The following is an 18,000-nucleotide window of genomic DNA, read 5'->3' as shown; positions in this document are numbered from 1 at the left end:
TGGAAAAAACAAAACTGACATCCTTATTTTGAGGACTCAAAAACATCTGGAAGGACCTGAGAACTGGCTCCTGTGGAGGGCAGGGCTAAAACGTCCTCAGACCTGGCCGAAAGACTTCCATTTCTCACAAGAGAAGGGACTAAATATTGCGTCTTAGGCACACTCTCACTTAGCGACCTCTCCTCACCCAGGCCGTGTCCTTCGCCTCTCCGAGGGCTTGAAGGCAGGGGGCTGTGTGAGTCTCACTTGCCACAGAGGTCTCTATGCCCCCAAGATGTATGGTGAGACATGCAATGAAGCAGCAAGTCCTGGGTTCCAATTCTGTTAGGCCACTGGTCAGCTGGACAACTTGGCATCACTTCTCTTAGCATTATGGCAAGAATTAATGAAAGAAATTTAGGGTGTGCCTGCCTATAGTAGAGGGCTTACGTGATAGCTCAGTTGGTAAAGAATCCGTCTGCAACGCAGGAGATCCCGGTTGGATTCCTGAGTGGGGAAGATCCCCTGGAGAAGGGAAAGGCTACCCACTCCAGTATTCTGGCCTGGAGAATTCCATGGGCTGTATAGTCCATGGGGTTGCAAAGAGTTGGACATGACTGAGTGACTTTCACTTTGCCTATAGTAGACCTTCAGTAAGTGTGAACAAATATGAGCTTCCTTTCTTTTTGGTGGAGACATCCATATTTTATACATCCATATTTCCCAAACTCTATGCCTTGAGGGCTGAGGCTGGAATGCAGAAGAATTTGTCACCTGACTCTCTCCTGGGGCCTCCCTGGATCCCGTGGGAGGGAAGGAGTAATCTGGCCCCACCACAGAGTTCTCTGTTCCTCTCTTGAAGGCTCAGAGGACCCCCGCCCCACCTCCCTGATCCTCTTGACTTCTGTTGTTGGTTCTCGCTCCACAAGAGGTATAGCACTTGTGGTTGGCAAAGGAAGTCATGCAGCAGGCGGCCATGGGGCCAGTGGGCAGCAGGTAGGCAGGACAGCTGCACCATTTCCCATGTGGCAGGGGACTGGGAGCCTCAGCAACTTTTGGGCACTCTCTGCTTTGCAACACTGTCTCCTAGAGTTCTCACCAAGCTTGACACCCATGTTTCAACTCCAGTCTCCCTCTCTGTCCTCTGCCCAATTCTCTCCCTGAAAACCCCTTTGAATATCTGATAGCATCTCAAGCTTCACTTGTTGAAAATGGAGTTCTGGAGTCTTCTCTGCACCACTGCTTCTCCCCTGGATTTTCTGGCTTGCTAAGTGACACTCTCCATCCACCCAGTGCCTAAGAAGTAATCTTTGATTCTTCTCTCTCCTTCACCTCTCATATCCACAAAATATCAGAATCCAGTCACCTGTCGCCACCCCATGGTTATCATCCTGGCCATACCTGTCATGTATTCCCTGCTGTGACCTCCTGACTTGTCTCCCTGCTTCCATCATGACCCCGCCACAGCCCAGCATCCTTACAACCACCACAGAAGTCTTTAACATAAATCAAATCCTCTCCTTTTCCTGCTTAGAACCCTCCAACGGCTCCCTGTTTCACTCCAAATAAAACACAAAGTCCTTTCCTATAATGTCCTGCATTAGCAGTCCTTCCCAACCTTCTTGACCTTGATATCTGCCCCTCCCCCTCGCTTTCTAAACCTGGACAACTCCAGTCTACTTTCTATTCTTTAAACATGTCAAGCTTGTTCCCATCTTAGGACTTCTAACTTGCTGTGTCCTATGTCCAAAATACTGATCTCCTTTCAGCCAAGAACCATTCAGCTCAAATGTCAATTCAAAAAGGCTTCCTTCCCCACCCCAGTTCAAGAAGCATCCCCATCTTCAGGGACTGTCTCATCTGCTTTATTTTCTCTATAACCTTTATTGCTATCTGAAATCCTTATTTATATATATTTTTACTGATTTGTCTATCCCATTCTAGTAGAATGTAAATTGGATGATGGCAGAGATCTTGTCTGTCTTATTCCCTACAGCTCTCTCCCATGAGAAAGGCAAATAAGAAACAAGCAGGTACTTCCCTGGTGGTCCAATGGTTAAGAGTCCATGCTACCACTGTAGGGGACACAGGTTTGATCCTAGTTGGGGAACTAAGATCCCTCATGCCACTTGGAGAGCAAAAATAAATAAAACAGAAATTTTTCTTAAAAAAGGAGCAAGCAAACAAACAGATCTATAATTGAAAATTGCGGTAAGTGCTACATAAGCAACCGGCAGCAATTGATTGTATTTGGAGCACTTTTATGTGTGTGGTTTTTTTTTTTGGCCATGCCCTGTGGCATGTGAAATCTTTGTTCCCACCAGTGACCCCTGCAGTGGAGGCATGGAGTCTTAACCACTGTACTGCCAGGGAAGTCCCTGAGGCATTTTAAAATTTCAGGCTTATAAGACTGAACTACTGTATTTTCAGAACAACCTCTCTGAGCCATTTTAGGGGTGAGGATAATCCTGGGAAAGGCTGATAACTTTCCTGGAGTCACACCCAGGAATGGAACTTAGCCTCCTACCTGAAAGTCTGTACATGGCAAGTTTTAATGTAATGATGGGCCTGCAGTCAAGTTCTGGGAAGAACCTGATCCCAGATCCTAAAGACCTCAGTTCTTTGCTCTTCTACTAACTAGCAAGCCCCCTTAATTCCTTGGTACTGCATTTTCTTCATGGTAAGAATAGGATAGATCCTATTATTATGTTGGGTGCCTTGTTTTCCTCCTCCTCTCCCTCTACCCCTTCTCCTCCCCCATTTCTTCCCCTTCCTCCCTGTCTTCTTCCCCCTCAGTGTTCTCCAAAGAAGCAGCCCTGTTGCTCTCAGCAGCTGGGGGCACATTCAGACCTGGGGATGATGAGGCAGGAGCCAGAGCTCTTCCCAAACACTGACCAACCTGATGGGCAGAATTGGGCCCTAGGTCTTCTGAATCTGATTTTTTTTCCCCCATCAGTTTGTTTTTAAGCAAATTCACTGAGGCCCTCTGACACTAAGACAATAATAAAGTAGGATGGTGACTTCCTTGGTGGTCCAGTGGTTAAGAATCTGCCTTCCAATGCAGGGCTCGCGGGTTTTATCCCTTGTCAGGGAACTAAGATCCCACATGCTGTTACCAAGACCCAGCGCAGCCAAATAAAAATGTGATAAAGTAGGATGATTAAAGAAAAAAGCAAACGTTCCAAAGAGGTGGAAAAGAAAGAATTGCCTTTTGTCCAACCCTACCCCCAACCTGGTTGCCATGAATGCTCTGCTTTCTTCCAGCCTTTATTCCTCTCAGTCTATCCACCCTTCATGGGCCAGAGCCCTCTGCCAGTTCAGAACCCAGACAGTGATGACGTTTGCCGAGGACAGAACTTATCAGTATATCCGCAACAATCACAGCAATTTTTGCAATATTCATGTTCTGGATATTCTGCCTCACCTGTCCTGCCTCACAACAAGTGACCAGGTAAGCCAGGGCCCGACAGTCAGGCACTGACTGGGGGCAGGGTTGTGGAATTCACAGTTTCTCCCAGGCCAGGACCAACTCCTTCCTTCTCTGTCATCTGTATCCTGCTTCCCATTGTTGACAGTTTTCTAACCTTCAGAATGACGTGTGGCTCAGGGTGTCCTTTCCAACCCTACTGAGGTTCTTGTGTTGTTTTGGTATAGTGCTCCAAAATATAGCACTGAGATTTCTGGGCTCAGGCCCCCTTACTCGCTTTCGCTGGAACCTTCTCCATCTCTTGTCCTTCTTCCTGCTTAGTCTCAATTCCTTTCTCCTGGTCATGGGACCCATCCTGGCAGAGTCCCAGGGCTCAGCTTTCAGAGTCCTTGGGAGCCAGATGGTGCTAGCCCCTTTGGCACTTGCTGTGGGCTCCTAGTGAGGTGAGCCCAGCCCCTCCTAGTTTTAGCTGTCTCCACATTGAACCCCGAGGCCTCCCTCTGCTTCCTGCATGCAGATGCTGGTGGTATTTGAGTTTGTGGCTGGTGAAGTTTGGCTCCTTTCTCTTATATTTTGGTGTTTGCAGGAATTCCTTATCATTTAGTTTCGCTGTAAATGTTTTCTGTGGGTTTCTGCTATCTGGTCACTTGTTTGTATGTGCTAAGCCTCAAGTTTCCTCATCAGTTGAGTAGGGATAATGATAGCATTAAATAAGACAATTCACACAAAGCCCTGAGAAGAGAGCCTGGGACACAGTAAAGACCTATTTCCTGGGTCTGGGAACTTGGGCTCAAAACTCTGGCCTTGTCCTGGGCTCTGACCCAGCTTCAGATGGCTGCCTCCATCTTGTAGCTTTCTAGGTACCTCCACTTGCAGCTGTGGGGAGGGGGTCAGGGCTACCTGACTTGATCTGGGTGGCGGGGCTGTGTCTTTCAGGACCGACTTCGGGCCACCTATGAGCGCAGGGGGAACCAGGGCACCCTCTGGGACCTCTTCGACAGTCTTCGGCGGAGGAATGGCTGGGTGCATACCTTCATCAGGGCACTGAGGATCTGTGAGCATACTGGTCTCGCTGATGAAGTGGCCCGTGTCTACCAGAGCAACCTGCCACGTGAGCCATGCTCCGTCCAACCCTGAGTTGCCCCGCTATCCCTCAGTGCGCTCTCAATGCTCCCTGCCAAGCCAAGTACTCAGGGGGTCCACTGAGGCCAGGGTCTCAGGGTCTGAGGCAGGAAGAAAACTCACACAAGACCTATATTTCTGATAGAGACAATTCCTGACACACTGCTCAGCCTTAAAAATATCACCATGTTTGCCTTTCTTTCTCCCCACACCCCTTCTTTCCTTCCTTCCTACCTCATCTCTTCATTTGTGGAGATTAACAATTTGTGATTTCCCCAGACACAGCTATGGTAGGACCAGGCATGGTTGGTGGGGGCAAAGGGCAGAGGTTAAGGAAGCAGCTTTAGGTCAAGGGTCAGTTAGTGGTGAAAGCCACCCACAAGGGGGAGAAGAAAGCCACTGCGTCCAGAATGCCTGGGGACAGAGAAGTGGTGACTGCTGATACAGGCAGGTGGTGAGAGGCTTCTGAGGCACCCCCCACACTCTCCCCTCTCCTGCCTGTACTGCTCCTTGCCCTCTCCATCTCCACTCTCCCTCTAGTACCTGCCTCCCACTTGGTGACACGGGTCTCCTCTGAGGGGTGCCTTCCACCTCAGGGTAGCTTTTGATGCTGTGGGGGAACTGATAACCATGACCTGGGAGCACCCAGGCCTCTCCTGTCCCTGAGAGTCTCCATTTCCTCCTTGACATCATTTTATCTTTATCCTTCAGTGAATCCAAACCACCCTCCAGCCCCGCTGGAGGCACCACCAGTTCCTGCTGAGATTCCAAGGCCCTCCACACGTGCTGTGGCCCCCAGCATCCCTGGCAATGGCCACACAGAGTACGAGCCAAGTTACCCTCTGCCTGTCCAGGATACCCAGCTACCAGAGTCCCTGGGAGAGGTGCGGCCACACGCCTTCTGCTGTTGTGTTCCTGTCTTCGTGCTTCTGCCCACCCAGCTTTCTGGAAGCCCCCCACAGATCCTGCCTAAACTCTGCTCAGAACCCCAAGCTCTCGCAATGTGAATCTGCCCCAGACCAGCTGCCAGACTGTCGACCAGGTCTTCACCACATGGCAGCCTTACCCCTTTGTCATCAGTCAGCTGTGAGGTCACAATTTTGAGGTCTTTGCAATGGTCCATTTGAGATATTGAGCTGAGTCAAGGGATCAGGGTATGACCAGATAGGGGGAGTGAGGGAGCAGGAGGTGGTGGGGTAAGGGATGGATGGTTGGAGCTGTAATCATCACCAGTAAAGCCAAGTTTTGGGGAAATATGGCTGATTCTATTGGGATATGATGACTGGGCAGTTAGATGTCCAGGAGACACTGAATCATGAACTTGAAGCCTGAGAAAGGGTCTGTGCAGTGGCCCCAGAGAGGGAGACTTTTCTTTAGGGCCAGACAGATGAGTAGAGACTCCCCCATACTATGATTTTCTATGAAGGAGGTTCACAGTCACCTGTAGACAGACGTTCTAGCAATGGCCAAGGCCGAGGTAAAGGCTTCCTTGGTCCCGTTCCTTGCGGCATGGACTGTGGCCTGTAGGAGCTGTCTCAAGCACAAGTTGCCCTTTGCCAGCTCCCAGAAGAAGCGACTGCCTTATTCCTATATTCCCTCTTGCAGAATTCAGAGAAAGCCCCACAACCATCCCATTCTGGGGCTGTCCTGAAGAGGCTGGGTGGCCCCCGGGAGCCCTTGTCTGACACGGTGGCCCTCAGCACTCTGACCTCCAGTGTACATCAGGAGCAAGACACAGAACTGGGCAGTACCCACACAGCAGGTATGCATGGACTCTGGAATTAGAGGGCCTTTCTGACCTCCCAGTGAGGGTAAGCGGGTTGTCCCTGTGGCTTTCTTGGACAGGAGGCAAAGGTGGTATTCCCCAGGGAATGACCTTCCTCAGAGGACATATTGGTTAGTATCTGCTTTGTAAGATAGTCCCAGAACTTGGTAGCTTAAAATAAGAACTATTTATTCAGCTCATGATTGTGTGGGTCAGCAGTTTGGGCTGGCTCAGCTGGGCTGAATTCCCTCTTGTATACACATCAGTTTACATATAAGTTGTTTATGGTTCTTGGCTAGAGCATCTCAGTTCTCTTCCACGAACCTCTCATTTCCCATAGACAAGCCCATTAAATATACGTGAGCCAAGCTCTGTTCTGAGAGAGGGAGAGAGGACTCCTGGGTCATAGGTTCAAAACTGATACAGTTTTCCTCCTGCCTCTTTCTGTGGGACAAAGCAAATTACCAGGCCAGCCCAGCATCGAGGAGTAGAAAGATAGACTCCATCCCTCGATGAGAGGACTGATAAGGTCACATTGCAGAGGGTGTGGATACAGGTAGAAGAAGTGAATTAGGGCCACGTCTGCACTATGCCTAAGGGACTATATAAGGGATCCACCAGGACCTAGAGGACAGTGTAAGGGGAGTACAGGGCTGGGCCAGCTGTTGGCAGGGAGCACTGCCCCATCCCAAAGGGGTCTCCAGCTCCCAGCAAATCACTCAAACCTTTCAGTGTCCAGAGGAAGTATATTCTTCATCATCCAAGGGCCTGGACCCTGACATCAGACGTCTCAGGAGTATAATACTGTCTACTCTGATCTTTCAGGCTGGCATATTTCCTCAACTGAGTTCCACATAACATTGGTGCCCAGCCAGCCCCCAGTGCCCATGGAACAGCCACAAGGCACATGAGCAGTTAAAGGTTCAGAGAAGCCATCCTTAGTGTTCCATGCTCCTGTCACTCTATCTCAAGCATCCTTTTGCACTTGGCAGTGCCAGCCTGCTGTGGAACACCTTTTCAGAAAATACTGCTGTGGACCAGGGAGACGATGGGCACTTTGATTTCAGTATAAGTATGGACACAGGTCCCATGAGATGTTATGGTGGTAGATTTGGGGTAGGAGTGGGGTGGACATCAGAATCACTCCTGATCTTTGTCAGATGTAGGGCCTGGCATGTGTGTTTTCAGAGTTCCGTGGCAAATCCTTATATAACTGCCTTTATGGACCATCACCACCTACTCCGTCCTGCTTTCCCCAGTTCAGGCCCTCCTCCCAGGGATGGTTTTGTCCCTGCGCCCACAAGCCCTTAGGCCTCCTAGAAGGGGGGCGGTCACTGGGCCTCTGGTGCCCTATGACTGGTGTGAGCTCTTCTACTTGAGTCATCCTGCTGCCCCTTGCCCTGGCCTCTGATTGTTCCTGCTGAGAAGAAAGATGGCAGTGGGAGAAACATCCAGGATTCTGCTAGTCTAAGCAGAGGTTGAAAGAGGCAGACAAGAGAAAAGAGGGTGTCCCAGGCAGGAGAAAAAAATGCAGAGAGGAAAACTAATAATGATTTTCAGGCTCCTAGACCCTGTTAGAGGGAGGGATCATTTTTCTCTTGTGAGACAACAGGTCAGGGACTGAGAAGGGACAGGACCAAGGATTTATCTGCAACCATTAGGCCTTCAGCCCTGGGATCAGCGACTAAAGGGACTGGAGACTCCTCCATGGGTGGGAGGTTGGATGCAGTAGGGATAGTGTGAGTTGGGACAGAGAGACCCTTCTCTATCCCTCTGATCCAAGAATAACATTCCTGTGGGTTTGTGTTTCTCATTTTCTTTCACCAACTGCAGGCGTGGTCTCCAGTTCCACGTCACTCCATGGGCCTGTGTCTCCGACTGTCTCCTTCCAGCCCTTGGCCCGTTCTACGCCCAGGGCAAGCCGCTTGCCTGGACCCCCAGTGTCAGCTCCATCTGTTGGCACCTCCTCCTCCTCCATTGGCTTGACCTCTGCAGGAGGTGCTGGTGACCAGGCTGAAGGTACCATCTGCTCCAGTGGGGCAGGGGTGCCCAACAACCCTATGACTGCTAGCACAGTGCCCTCCAAGGTGCCCACCAATTCAGCATTTGGCAGCTCAGTGCCTTCCAAGTTGCCCACAAGCTTGAAGCCCCCTGGTGCAATGCCCACCAGTCTAGCACCATCCAGGTTGCCCATCAACTCAGTGCGTTCTGGCATGGTGCCACCCAAAGTGCCTACTAGTGGGAAACCTGACCACAGGATGCCTGCAAGCACAGTGGCCAGTAAGGTGCCTGCCGACACAAGGCTCACCATCAGGAGCAGCAATAGACTCGTGAAGGTGAGTTCTTACCCCTCCCAGCACTGATCCAAGCCTCTCCCCCCAGCCCCTCTCCAGTCTCCATTCTGACTCCAGCCTGATCCAGGGCTGCTTTTTGAGGGAATAGGGAAAACTGAGACCCAATCGCATCCAGACCTAATACCTTGTTCTTTAGAATAATAATAATCATTAGAGCTGTCAAGTGTGGATGCTTCAGGAGGGTCAGGCTTGCTGAACCACCTCTGCTGGTCATGTGCATTAACCCATTTAGAGCTCATAGCTCCCCTTTAAGCTCAGCAGTGTTATTTTGCAGATGAAGAAACATTCCTGTTTGCCTCAACACCTTGCTCTTCACTGCTGGGATATCTGGCTTGCCCCACCGTGACCAAGGTTTTACAGACTCTAGTCCCAGCCCATCTACTCTGACCTAGTAGCCTCCGCAGTTGCCTCTGAGCCTGCTTATCTGACCCTCCTGCTGCTGTCTGCCTGGAGGAACCAAGTCCATGGTCCAACCTCTGACCCTGTGGCTACTTCATGGCCATCAAGACCAGGCAGAAAGTCAAAGTAGAGCGGACCACACATGACCAAGGGCTCCCTGGGGTAGAAGTGAGTTCAGAAGCAGGCCAGTGAGTAGAGGTCTCAGCCCTGGAGGAAGTCTCACCACTGATGCTCCTGCAGGGCCTTAGTCCCCTCTTCCCCGACTGTCTTCCTGCACCATCAGTGAGTTGAGTCCCCAAGAGAAGATTACCTTTTGGCACTGTGGGCTGGCTACTGAGGGGTTGGGGTGTCAGTTTTTGGCCTGTCCTGGGAGTGGGGCTATCCAACCTGGCTTGTCCCCTACCATCCTCAGTCCCTCTAGTTCCTCCTTTCTTTCCCAGGAGACTCCAGCATCACCAGTGCCCACAGGCACTGCCACTGGAGGCACATCACTCTTGCCAGACAGCAGCTCTGACTGCTGTGGCTCAGAGCTGGAGCTGAGCAAGCCTGGAAGGCTGGTATCTAGGATGGACAGCCAGCCGTTCTCAGGCTGCTCCGCGGATCTCGCCATCAGCCACAGTAACTCCCTGGGCATGGGGCCTGACAATGCCCCCGAGGAGAACGAGTATGTGTCTGAAGACACCATTAGGATCCATGAGAACCCCAGCACCTCCCTCCTGGGGGACAGCCCCGGGACACACACTACCCAGAACTTCCAGGCAGAGGAAGATGGGGAGGAATTGCCTGTGGTCAGGACCTTGCCCTGGGCTCCGTGGCTCGGGGTGGCCATGGCCGGGGCACTTCTAGTGCTCCTGGTTTCACTGTACCGGCGGCGCCTACCCCAGTGAAGCTCCTGGGTCCTTCTTGCCATTCATCTTCTCTCTTTCCCATTGTACATCTGCCTGAGTCACAGAGCCGAGCTGTCTCACCATCCTTGACCCTTTTTTCAGGGCTGGCAGAAGCTGGGTCAGAAGGGAGGCAGGGGGCCACAGGCCTAGTCCTTGGGGGCAGTATTTCTGTCCCATCTCATGCCCTTGGTGGCTCCCCCACCATCCTTGGCTTACCAGGCCCTGGGCTGCTTCTGGTGCTCCAGTCCTCACCCAGCTGGCCATCTGGTTGTTGCCCTTAACCCCTGGAGAAGGTGCTCCCATCTAGGCCTTATCCCTCTTTACCCAAGTGCAAGAATCAGGAGGTGCCACTGGGGACCACAGTGGGTCGGAAACCTTCCCCATCCTGCCTGGTCCCTGCAACCAATAGATGAGGTAGGGGACATTGCTCTAGCCCCCAGTGGCCCAGTAGCCCCCCTGCAGAGCAGCAGGGAGGCCCATCTTTAAGGACTTAGTCCCCTGTCTCTCTGGTTCCCCTCCCTACCACACAAGGATGGGAGGAGGTCCAGAGATTCCCATGGACCCCTGGGAAGCCTGATGAGGTGCTAGACCTGAGGAGCACCTAAAGAGCCCCTCTCCAGCCTCCTCATCCTAGTCTCTGTTCTCTTCAGCTCCCTATGGGGGTTGGAGAGGGAGAACCTGCAGGACAGAGCTCAGGTCAAGGTTTGGATTTCAGCTCCACCTCTTTGTGGGCTGTGTGGCCTTGGCAGATAATCAGACTTCTCTGGTCTTGCTTACCCATGTGGACAATGATGATTGTGTCTCATCCTTCACTGAATTCTCCTGAGATTGGAGCATACAGATCTTTGTTAAGTGCCTGGTCCAAAGCAGGTGGCCGCTAAATGCTCCTCTCAGCTTTCCCTGCCTAGCCAGGTGGAGATGAGGGCATGAGAGGCAGAGTGCCCAGTGGGTAAGTATGCACCGCTGCAGTGTAGGGTAAGTTAGGCCCTGTTCTGTCTCTTACTAACTCTGTGCTCTTGGGCAAGGTGTTAATCTCTCTATGCCTCAGTTTTCTCACCTGTATAATTGGTATGAATAGTAAAATTATGTAGATATCCTATACATCTATACATGTCCTAGTATTGTGAGGATTAAATGAGTTTATCTATATAAACCTTAGAATGGTTCCTGGCATTTTACTTACTGAAGTTTGCATGCATGTTGGTTTTGTCACTATTCAAACGTGGAGGGGCTGGAGCACTCGGCCACACATTTAGAAGCAGACCCAGCCCCTACTGCCTATGCCCCTTTCATATTTGTCCCTTATTTTGTTCCATGCACTGGGGATTGTTGGGGAGTAAGGAGGGAGACATGTCTACTGGGGCATCTGTGCAGGGTGGCGGCCAGGGTGCCCCCCTGCAGCAGCCAGATGGATTGAAGGATATCCTTGTGAGTGCTTTCCAGGCAGCCATTGCTGGACAAGGGCCAGGCACAGGAGCCTTGGGGAGCTACCCTCATTTCTGGGCTCTGCAAGGGACAGGGACTAGAGCTCTAAGGAGGCATAAGAGTTAGGGTGTCACTGTGGCCCACCCCCAAGCTGTCAGTCTGCAGAGTCCTGCACCCTGCTTTGGCTACTACAGTCTTTCTTTGCACTGCCCTCAGGGACTTCAGCAACCTAATGGCTTCTACCTCTACCTCTGAACTTATCTTTAGCCCTCTCTCCAGGCCGAACCACCTGTACCCTGAAGCCACGAATGGTCCCTAGTGAAGCTGTCTGCAACCACTCCATGTCATCTTTACTCTTAACCAGCCTTCTGGGCTCCTTCTTCCTAGGTACCTAGGTCAGTGAACAATTCATGAACAGGTATTGGTTTTAATGTGTTACCCTCCCAAGATAGCTTTGGGAAAAAGTATCTCCAGAAAGCAGTTTGTAAACCCAAAGAATGCTTCTTAAATTGTAGGATTTCAAACAGAGTGACCAGCTGTTTTGGAGAGATCTGTGGATAAGGTGTGTAGGAAATATTCAGGGAATGTCCTGGCACTTTTCAAATTATGCAGCCCAGAAGTCCTGACTTAGCCTGCATTGTGCAGCATTCCTATTTTAGCTGTTGTAACTAAAATGCCAACTTCAGGCAGGATTAAGATTGGCTGTTGGCAAGGAGAAGGCTTGGAGTAGTTGATGAGATGCATCAGATCTCAAGAGTCCTGGGTTTGGAGTATGGTTTCAGTTGCAGGAGGTTGCATGTAGGAGGGAAACCCAGGCAGGTCCCCATGGCCTGGATGATGTGAAGGGAGTGAGGAAGGACCTCTACACCCAGACAGGGGTCTAGTCACCTATACCTGGAGATGGGGAAGTACCTTCACCTTGGGGCAAAATCAGGGGTGAGGTCAGAGGGCCCTTCCTAAGCATTTAGGGCAGACTTAGCAATAGGTATCTGCATATAAATCTCTCTCCATCTTTCCTCTCCCCTGTTGAAGCATTTCCTTCAAAGCCCAAGAGTCACCACTGCTTCTCTTTCCCTGGGAAACACCTGCCAACTTTGCTTGATGACCCACTGGAGGCAGACTAATACCACGTTCTCACCTTGTTTCCTTGGTTGGACATGGTCAGATTTAGTTGATTCGGGAATTTCTAGTCAGAGAGCAGTATGCCCTTTACTTTTTCAGGCCTTGGATTATTCATAGTCTCTTTTATGAAACTTTTTTATTATGGAAAACTTTTAAGGACACACAGAAGTATAGAAAATAGAATAATTACTCCTCCCCTCCATATGCCCATTGTGCTTTGTACTGTCGCTTCAGTCATGTCCAACTCTTGCGACCCTATGGACTGTAGCCCGCCAGGCTCCTCTGTCCCTGGGATTCTCCCAGGCAAGAATACTGGAGTGGGTTGCCCTGCCCTCCTCCAGGGGATCTTCCTGACCCAGAGATAGAAACTGTCACCTTCATTGAAAGGTGGGTTCTTTACCACTAGTGCCACCTGGGAAGGCCATATGCCCGTTACCCAGCTTCAGTAGTTATGGACTCGGGACTTCCCTGGGGGGCCAGTGGTTAAAACTCCATGCTTCCATTGCAGGGAGCGTGAGTTCAAACTGTGGTTGGGGAACATGCTGTGGTCATGGTGGTGGTTTAGTCACCAAGTCATGTCTGACTGTTTGCAACCCCATGAACTATAACCTGTCAGGCTCCTCTGTCCCTGGGATTTTCCAGGCAAGAATACTGGAGTGGGTTGCCATTTCCTTCTCCAGGGGATCTTCCTCACCCAGGGATCAAACCTGGGTCTTCTGCATTGCAGATGGATTCTTTACCAACTGAGCCACCAGGGAAGCCCCCACATGCCATAGGGTAAAGCCAAAAATATTAAAAAAAAGTAATTATGACTCCTGTCTTGTTCATCCCTGCCTGATCCCTCATTTTTTGTACAAGTTCTTTTTGTAAGTCAGAAAGTGAAGAGCTCAGAAAGTCAAGGGAAAGACAGGACAGGAAGATTTTGTAGCCAAGGCCCTTTTTAAAAAATTTTTTTTCCCAAGGCATTCTCCACTTGTCTTTTTAGCCTCAGTGGGTGACATCCCTTTTGAACCAGTTCAGAGTATGAGCAGCACTGGTTCTCTGTCTTAGGAGGAGAGAACCCGAGGAGTTTCCTTCACTGACAAGCTCCTTGAAGCTGTTTGGCTACTGCTCCTGTCCCAGAGAGGTGGGGCCCAATGGGTGTGTCCAATGGCAATTTGCTCCATTGCATTAAGGGTCTCCTTTAGGCTTTCACAGAGCCCTTCCATCTGGCAGAAATTCCCATCCTTGGCCAGATTCAAACTTCACAGCATGTCTCCTGATCTTATAGGAGTCTCCTTGGGATGGAGTCATTCAGGCCTTAAGGTCCCTTGCTTCTTGCCGTACACTATGGTAACGTTCAGGATCCCTGGGCTAATCTATGCTGTGATAACTCATTATGGGTGGAAAGCACATGCTCCCTTGTGCTCCCCTTTCTGCCTTTTTCCCTATAGTCCAGGCTCATGAAGTTCACATTTGGTGCAAGGCATGGTCGGTCACTCGGCATTCCTCACTCCTGCTGCTGCTGCTGTTAATAACAGCAAAAATAAAGAGAGCTACCACTTACCCCATACCTTGTTGCATGCCAGGTACTAGGCAAAGTGCCTTACATGTATTAACTTATTTAGTCCTCGCAATTACCCTATGAAGGGGATATAATTGTGACCCAGTTTACAGCTGATCTGCAAGACCGAGAGGGAGGAAGGGTCAGAGAGGACAATGCAAGGGAAAACTGGCCCCTGAGCCTGAGTTGGATGCTTTCCATGCCCCTGACCCTCAGCTGATCAGGTGTCTGTAAAACCTGGGGCTCCATTTCAGGTGAGATTTCACACATCTCTTCCTGTTGTTCCAAGAACTGCCACCTGCTATAATAGTATAATATTCAACATATAATTTAATATAGTCTCAGGGATTTGTGACAGTATGAATATAATCATATGTGTGTCCAGGCTCAATGGCCTGAGGCTGCATGAGGCGAGGCAGCAGGCACAAGCCGGTCCTCCGGAGGCCAGTTTGGTTTAATAGATGTTGTTAAGGATTCCAGTGTGCCAGGTCGAAGGCCTAAATTGAGTAAGTCAATTGTACCCTTCAGAGCTCAGGAGTGACTCACAAAGTATGGTGGAGACAAATAGGCTTTCATGTCATTTTTTTTTTCCATGTATTTACAACAAATATTTATTTTGCTCCAACTGAGTGCAGAGTATGAGGATAGGCCTTGGAGACACATAGTAATAAAGCAAAAAGCCTACCTTCAGTACCTCCTTCTATCACTTACTGTCTTCAATTTAATTGTGAGTGGCTTAAAAGCATGAGCAGGAGTGGGGTGGAGGGAGAGAAAAATGTTTTGATTAGTCATGTACTATTAACAATTATAACAATGAAATCCAGGAAAACAGTAAAAGTTAGAGCCTCTAGGGAACAAGAAAAATATTAAGTATAAATTTACAGACACCTCCCAGGAAGGCTAAAATGAAAGTGTCTGACAAGATCAAGTGTTGATGAGGACCTCCCTGGTAGTCCAGTGGTTAAGAATCCACCTACCAATGCAGGGCACATGGGTTCCATCCCCTAGTCCAGGAAGATCCCACATGCCACAGAGCAGCTAAGCCCGTGTGCCACAACTTCTGAGCCTGTGCTCCACAAGAGAAGCTACCAAGATAAGCCTGCGCACCCCAGTGAGCCCCGGCTCGTGACAGCTGGAGAAAGCCTGTGCAAAGGAACGAAGACCCAGCACAGCTGAAAAAATAAAAAAAAGATCACATGTTGATGGAAATACAGAGCAATTAAAACTCTTAAACTTTAGGAGGAATGTAAGTTAGTAAAACCCTGTTGGAAAATTGGCAGTATCTACTAAAGCTAAACACATGTATAACTTATGACCCAGCAGTTCTACCTTGGGTGTATACATGACAGAAACAAGAACTCATGTCTACCAAGATATGTGCAAGAAGTTTTCTAGCTGCGCTGTTCATAATAGCCTCAAACTGGAACCAATCCACAAGGCCTATCCATAGTAGAATGCATATATAAGTTGGGGTAAAGTCATACAGCAGAATATTGTTATTGTTCAGTCACTCAGTCTTGTCCGACTCTGCGACCCTATGGACTGCTGCATGCCAGGCTTCCATGTCCTTCACCATCTCCCGGAGCTTGCTCAAACTCATATCCATTGAGTCGGTGATGCCACCCAAACACCTTGTCCTCTCTTGTTCCCTTCTCCCGGCTTCAATCTTTCCCAGCATCAGGATCTCTTCAAATGAGTCAGTTCTTCGTATCAGGTGGCCAAAGTACTGGAGCTTCAGCTTCACCATCAGTCCTTCCAATGAAAATTCAGGGTTGATTTCCTTTAGGATTGACTGGTTTGATCTCCTTGCAGTCCAAGGGACTCTCAAGAGTCTTCTGCAACACCACAGATCAAAAGCATCAATTTTTCAATGCTCAGCCTTCTTTATAGTCCGAATCTCACTTCCATACATGGCTACTGGAAAAACCATAGATTTGGTGATATGGACCTTTGTCAGCAAAGTAATGTCATAGCTTTTCTTCCAAGGAGCAAGTGTCTTTTAACAATGAGTTTGAATGAAAATATTGCTACATACAGCATGGATATATCTTACAGACATGATATTGAGAAACACGTCAGTATACACAGAATAGAATATGTGATTCTATTCCTATAAAAAATACAGAAATAAAACTGATCTATGGCATTGAAAGTTTACCTTTGTTACATTTGATCTGGGTGTCGACTTTCATGAGTACTTTGAGTTTGTGTCCAGACTTGCTGTTAGAGATAATGGAGGTAAACCAAGGTCATCCAAGTGAGAATAAACAGAGGCTGTTCATTCTGAGCTTGCAAAAGCACCTACTATCATTTGCATTTGGCAGGGAGGGACTCAAAGACAGGCAGGGACTAGGAAAACATTATGGTAAGTGAAAGAAAGGGAGGGCTTCAGAAGTCCTATGATTGGAGGTTGTTTGCCTGGGACACTGGAGGTTGGCTTAACTAGAAGAGAGGCATCTTATTATGATTTGTTGGGGAGCATATTTGGCTTCCTCTGGTTGGCCCTGAACTGGAAAAGAGGGAAGAGATTGTTGTGGATTGAGAAGAAGGTGGCACACTTTAACCAAGACCTGATGATTCTGGGATGATTGCTGCAGAAGTGGTCTGGCTTTCCAGGCTGGTTACTGCAGACTTCTGTGGTCATATATGGTCTGGCCACAGTCCTTTTGTGTATTCAGTCTCTCAGAGGGAAAGAACTGCTGGAATGGAATGGGAGTGGGCACATACACACTTTATCCAGCTCCCCATCCCTCGCTGAGGTCAGTGGTGCTGCCTGTGAAGATAAGGCCAATGCCTAGAGGACTGTGCTCCAATTCATTGCTTATCTACTGCACACACTAAAGTTGTTTTCTTTAAGGCCTAGCTTAAAGCCCAGCTCCTATTGGAAGTTTTCTTTGAATAGATCCCTCTCACTTATTAGCCTTCCTAATTCTCGTGGCTTACCTCAGATTCTTCAGAGCAAATTCTCATCTTCCTGCCTGCGTTTTGAAAACTTACGTTGACTATCTTCCTTCCATTTACTCAATGCTGTTTCTATAAAAACAGCAACAAAACCAAAATACCCCCTCAACCCCACAGCTTTTTATTGAAGTAAAATATACATGCTGAAAAGGGCACTCAGAGACAGAAGGGAGGCGGTGGGGGAGGCAGCCAGAAGGGTGGTGGTGGAGAGAGAAAATGGAGGGTGGGTGTTGAGAAAGACGAAGAAGGGAAGGAGCCCTGTGTTCTAGTTTTGGGTCCACAGCCAACTTCTGGCATCTCTTTCCTCCCTGGATCCATAAACTGTGAGGCTAGACCAGGTGATGTCAAATTCTCTCTCCTCCAGAGCTCAGTCCCATCAGCCCTTGAGTGTTCTTGGCACAGCCGGGCTGTCCTGGCTTCTTCCCCTGTTGTGTCCCCCCTTCCCCATCCCCAGGTGCCATTGCCATACTGTCTGAATGGCTGACTTCCTAGCAATCAGATGCTGTTTCCTATTTAATCAATTTACTTGTATTTAACATAAGAAGAAAGAAAAATCCTTTCATTATCACATGCAGCTGGAAATGAGCTTCTTGCAGGAGGTCTGTTCAAAGGAAACAGAAAAGAGAGAAACTGTGGTAATTGTTGAAAGAATGCTTTTTTCCCTACTTGCTGTCAGGACAATGTCTTTAGAATTATGGGCACATGTTTGCAGAAATTCAGCTATTATTACCTCTATGACTTAAGATCCTTTAACATTTTCTTTATGCAAGCCCACAGTTCTGAGAATCTACCCTGGCCAGATATCTGCTTCAAGTGAGGCTTCTGCAGTGAGTGTAAACAGAACTTTCAATCTGGGGGGCTTGTTCAGGACCCACCCCTGTTTCCCTCTTGCCTTCACTTTCAAGAATCTCTCAAGAGACCAGCACCTCTGTTCCTTACATGTGGCCCTCACCTTTTGGCCTCAGTAGACTCCTTCCTTCCCACCCAGTGCAGGCCGGGGGTGGAGGGGGTCAGTC

At 49.2% G+C, this 18,000-nt stretch overlaps 1 protein-coding gene across 4 annotated transcripts in view; it reads left to right on the top strand.

The window, feature by feature from the left end:
- Positions 1–16,175, top strand: part of MAVS (mitochondrial antiviral signaling protein) — a 37,885-nt gene extending 21,710 nt beyond the window's left edge. Inside the window, exons 2-7 of one of the 4 annotated variants that reach the window (XM_015099722.3) lie at positions 3,244–3,430; positions 4,343–4,517; positions 5,240–5,412; positions 6,134–6,290; positions 8,127–8,629; positions 9,490–16,175. In XM_015099722.3, the coding sequence (XP_014955208.1) occupies positions 3,314–3,430; positions 4,343–4,517; positions 5,240–5,412; positions 6,134–6,290; positions 8,127–8,629; positions 9,490–9,933 (1,569 nt within the window). In that variant the 5' untranslated portion in view covers positions 3,244–3,313 and the 3' untranslated portion in view covers positions 9,934–16,175. Of the gene's footprint in view, positions 1–3,243; positions 3,431–4,342; positions 4,518–5,239; positions 5,413–6,133; positions 6,291–8,126; positions 8,630–9,486 lie in introns of all 4 variants that reach the window. The other 3 variants (XM_004014360.5, XM_060396898.1, XM_042229752.2) reach the window with 3 other exon arrangements.
- The last annotated feature ends 1,825 nt before the right edge of the window (positions 16,176–18,000 follow it).

The sequence above is a fragment of the Ovis aries genome, chromosome 13 (genome assembly GCF_016772045.2).
Source record: "Ovis aries strain OAR_USU_Benz2616 breed Rambouillet chromosome 13, ARS-UI_Ramb_v3.0, whole genome shotgun sequence".
NCBI classification, from domain to species: domain Eukaryota; kingdom Metazoa; phylum Chordata; class Mammalia; order Artiodactyla; family Bovidae; genus Ovis; species Ovis aries.
The sequence above is the reverse complement of the archived record's forward strand: the minus strand, read 5'-3'. Positions and strand labels throughout refer to the sequence as shown.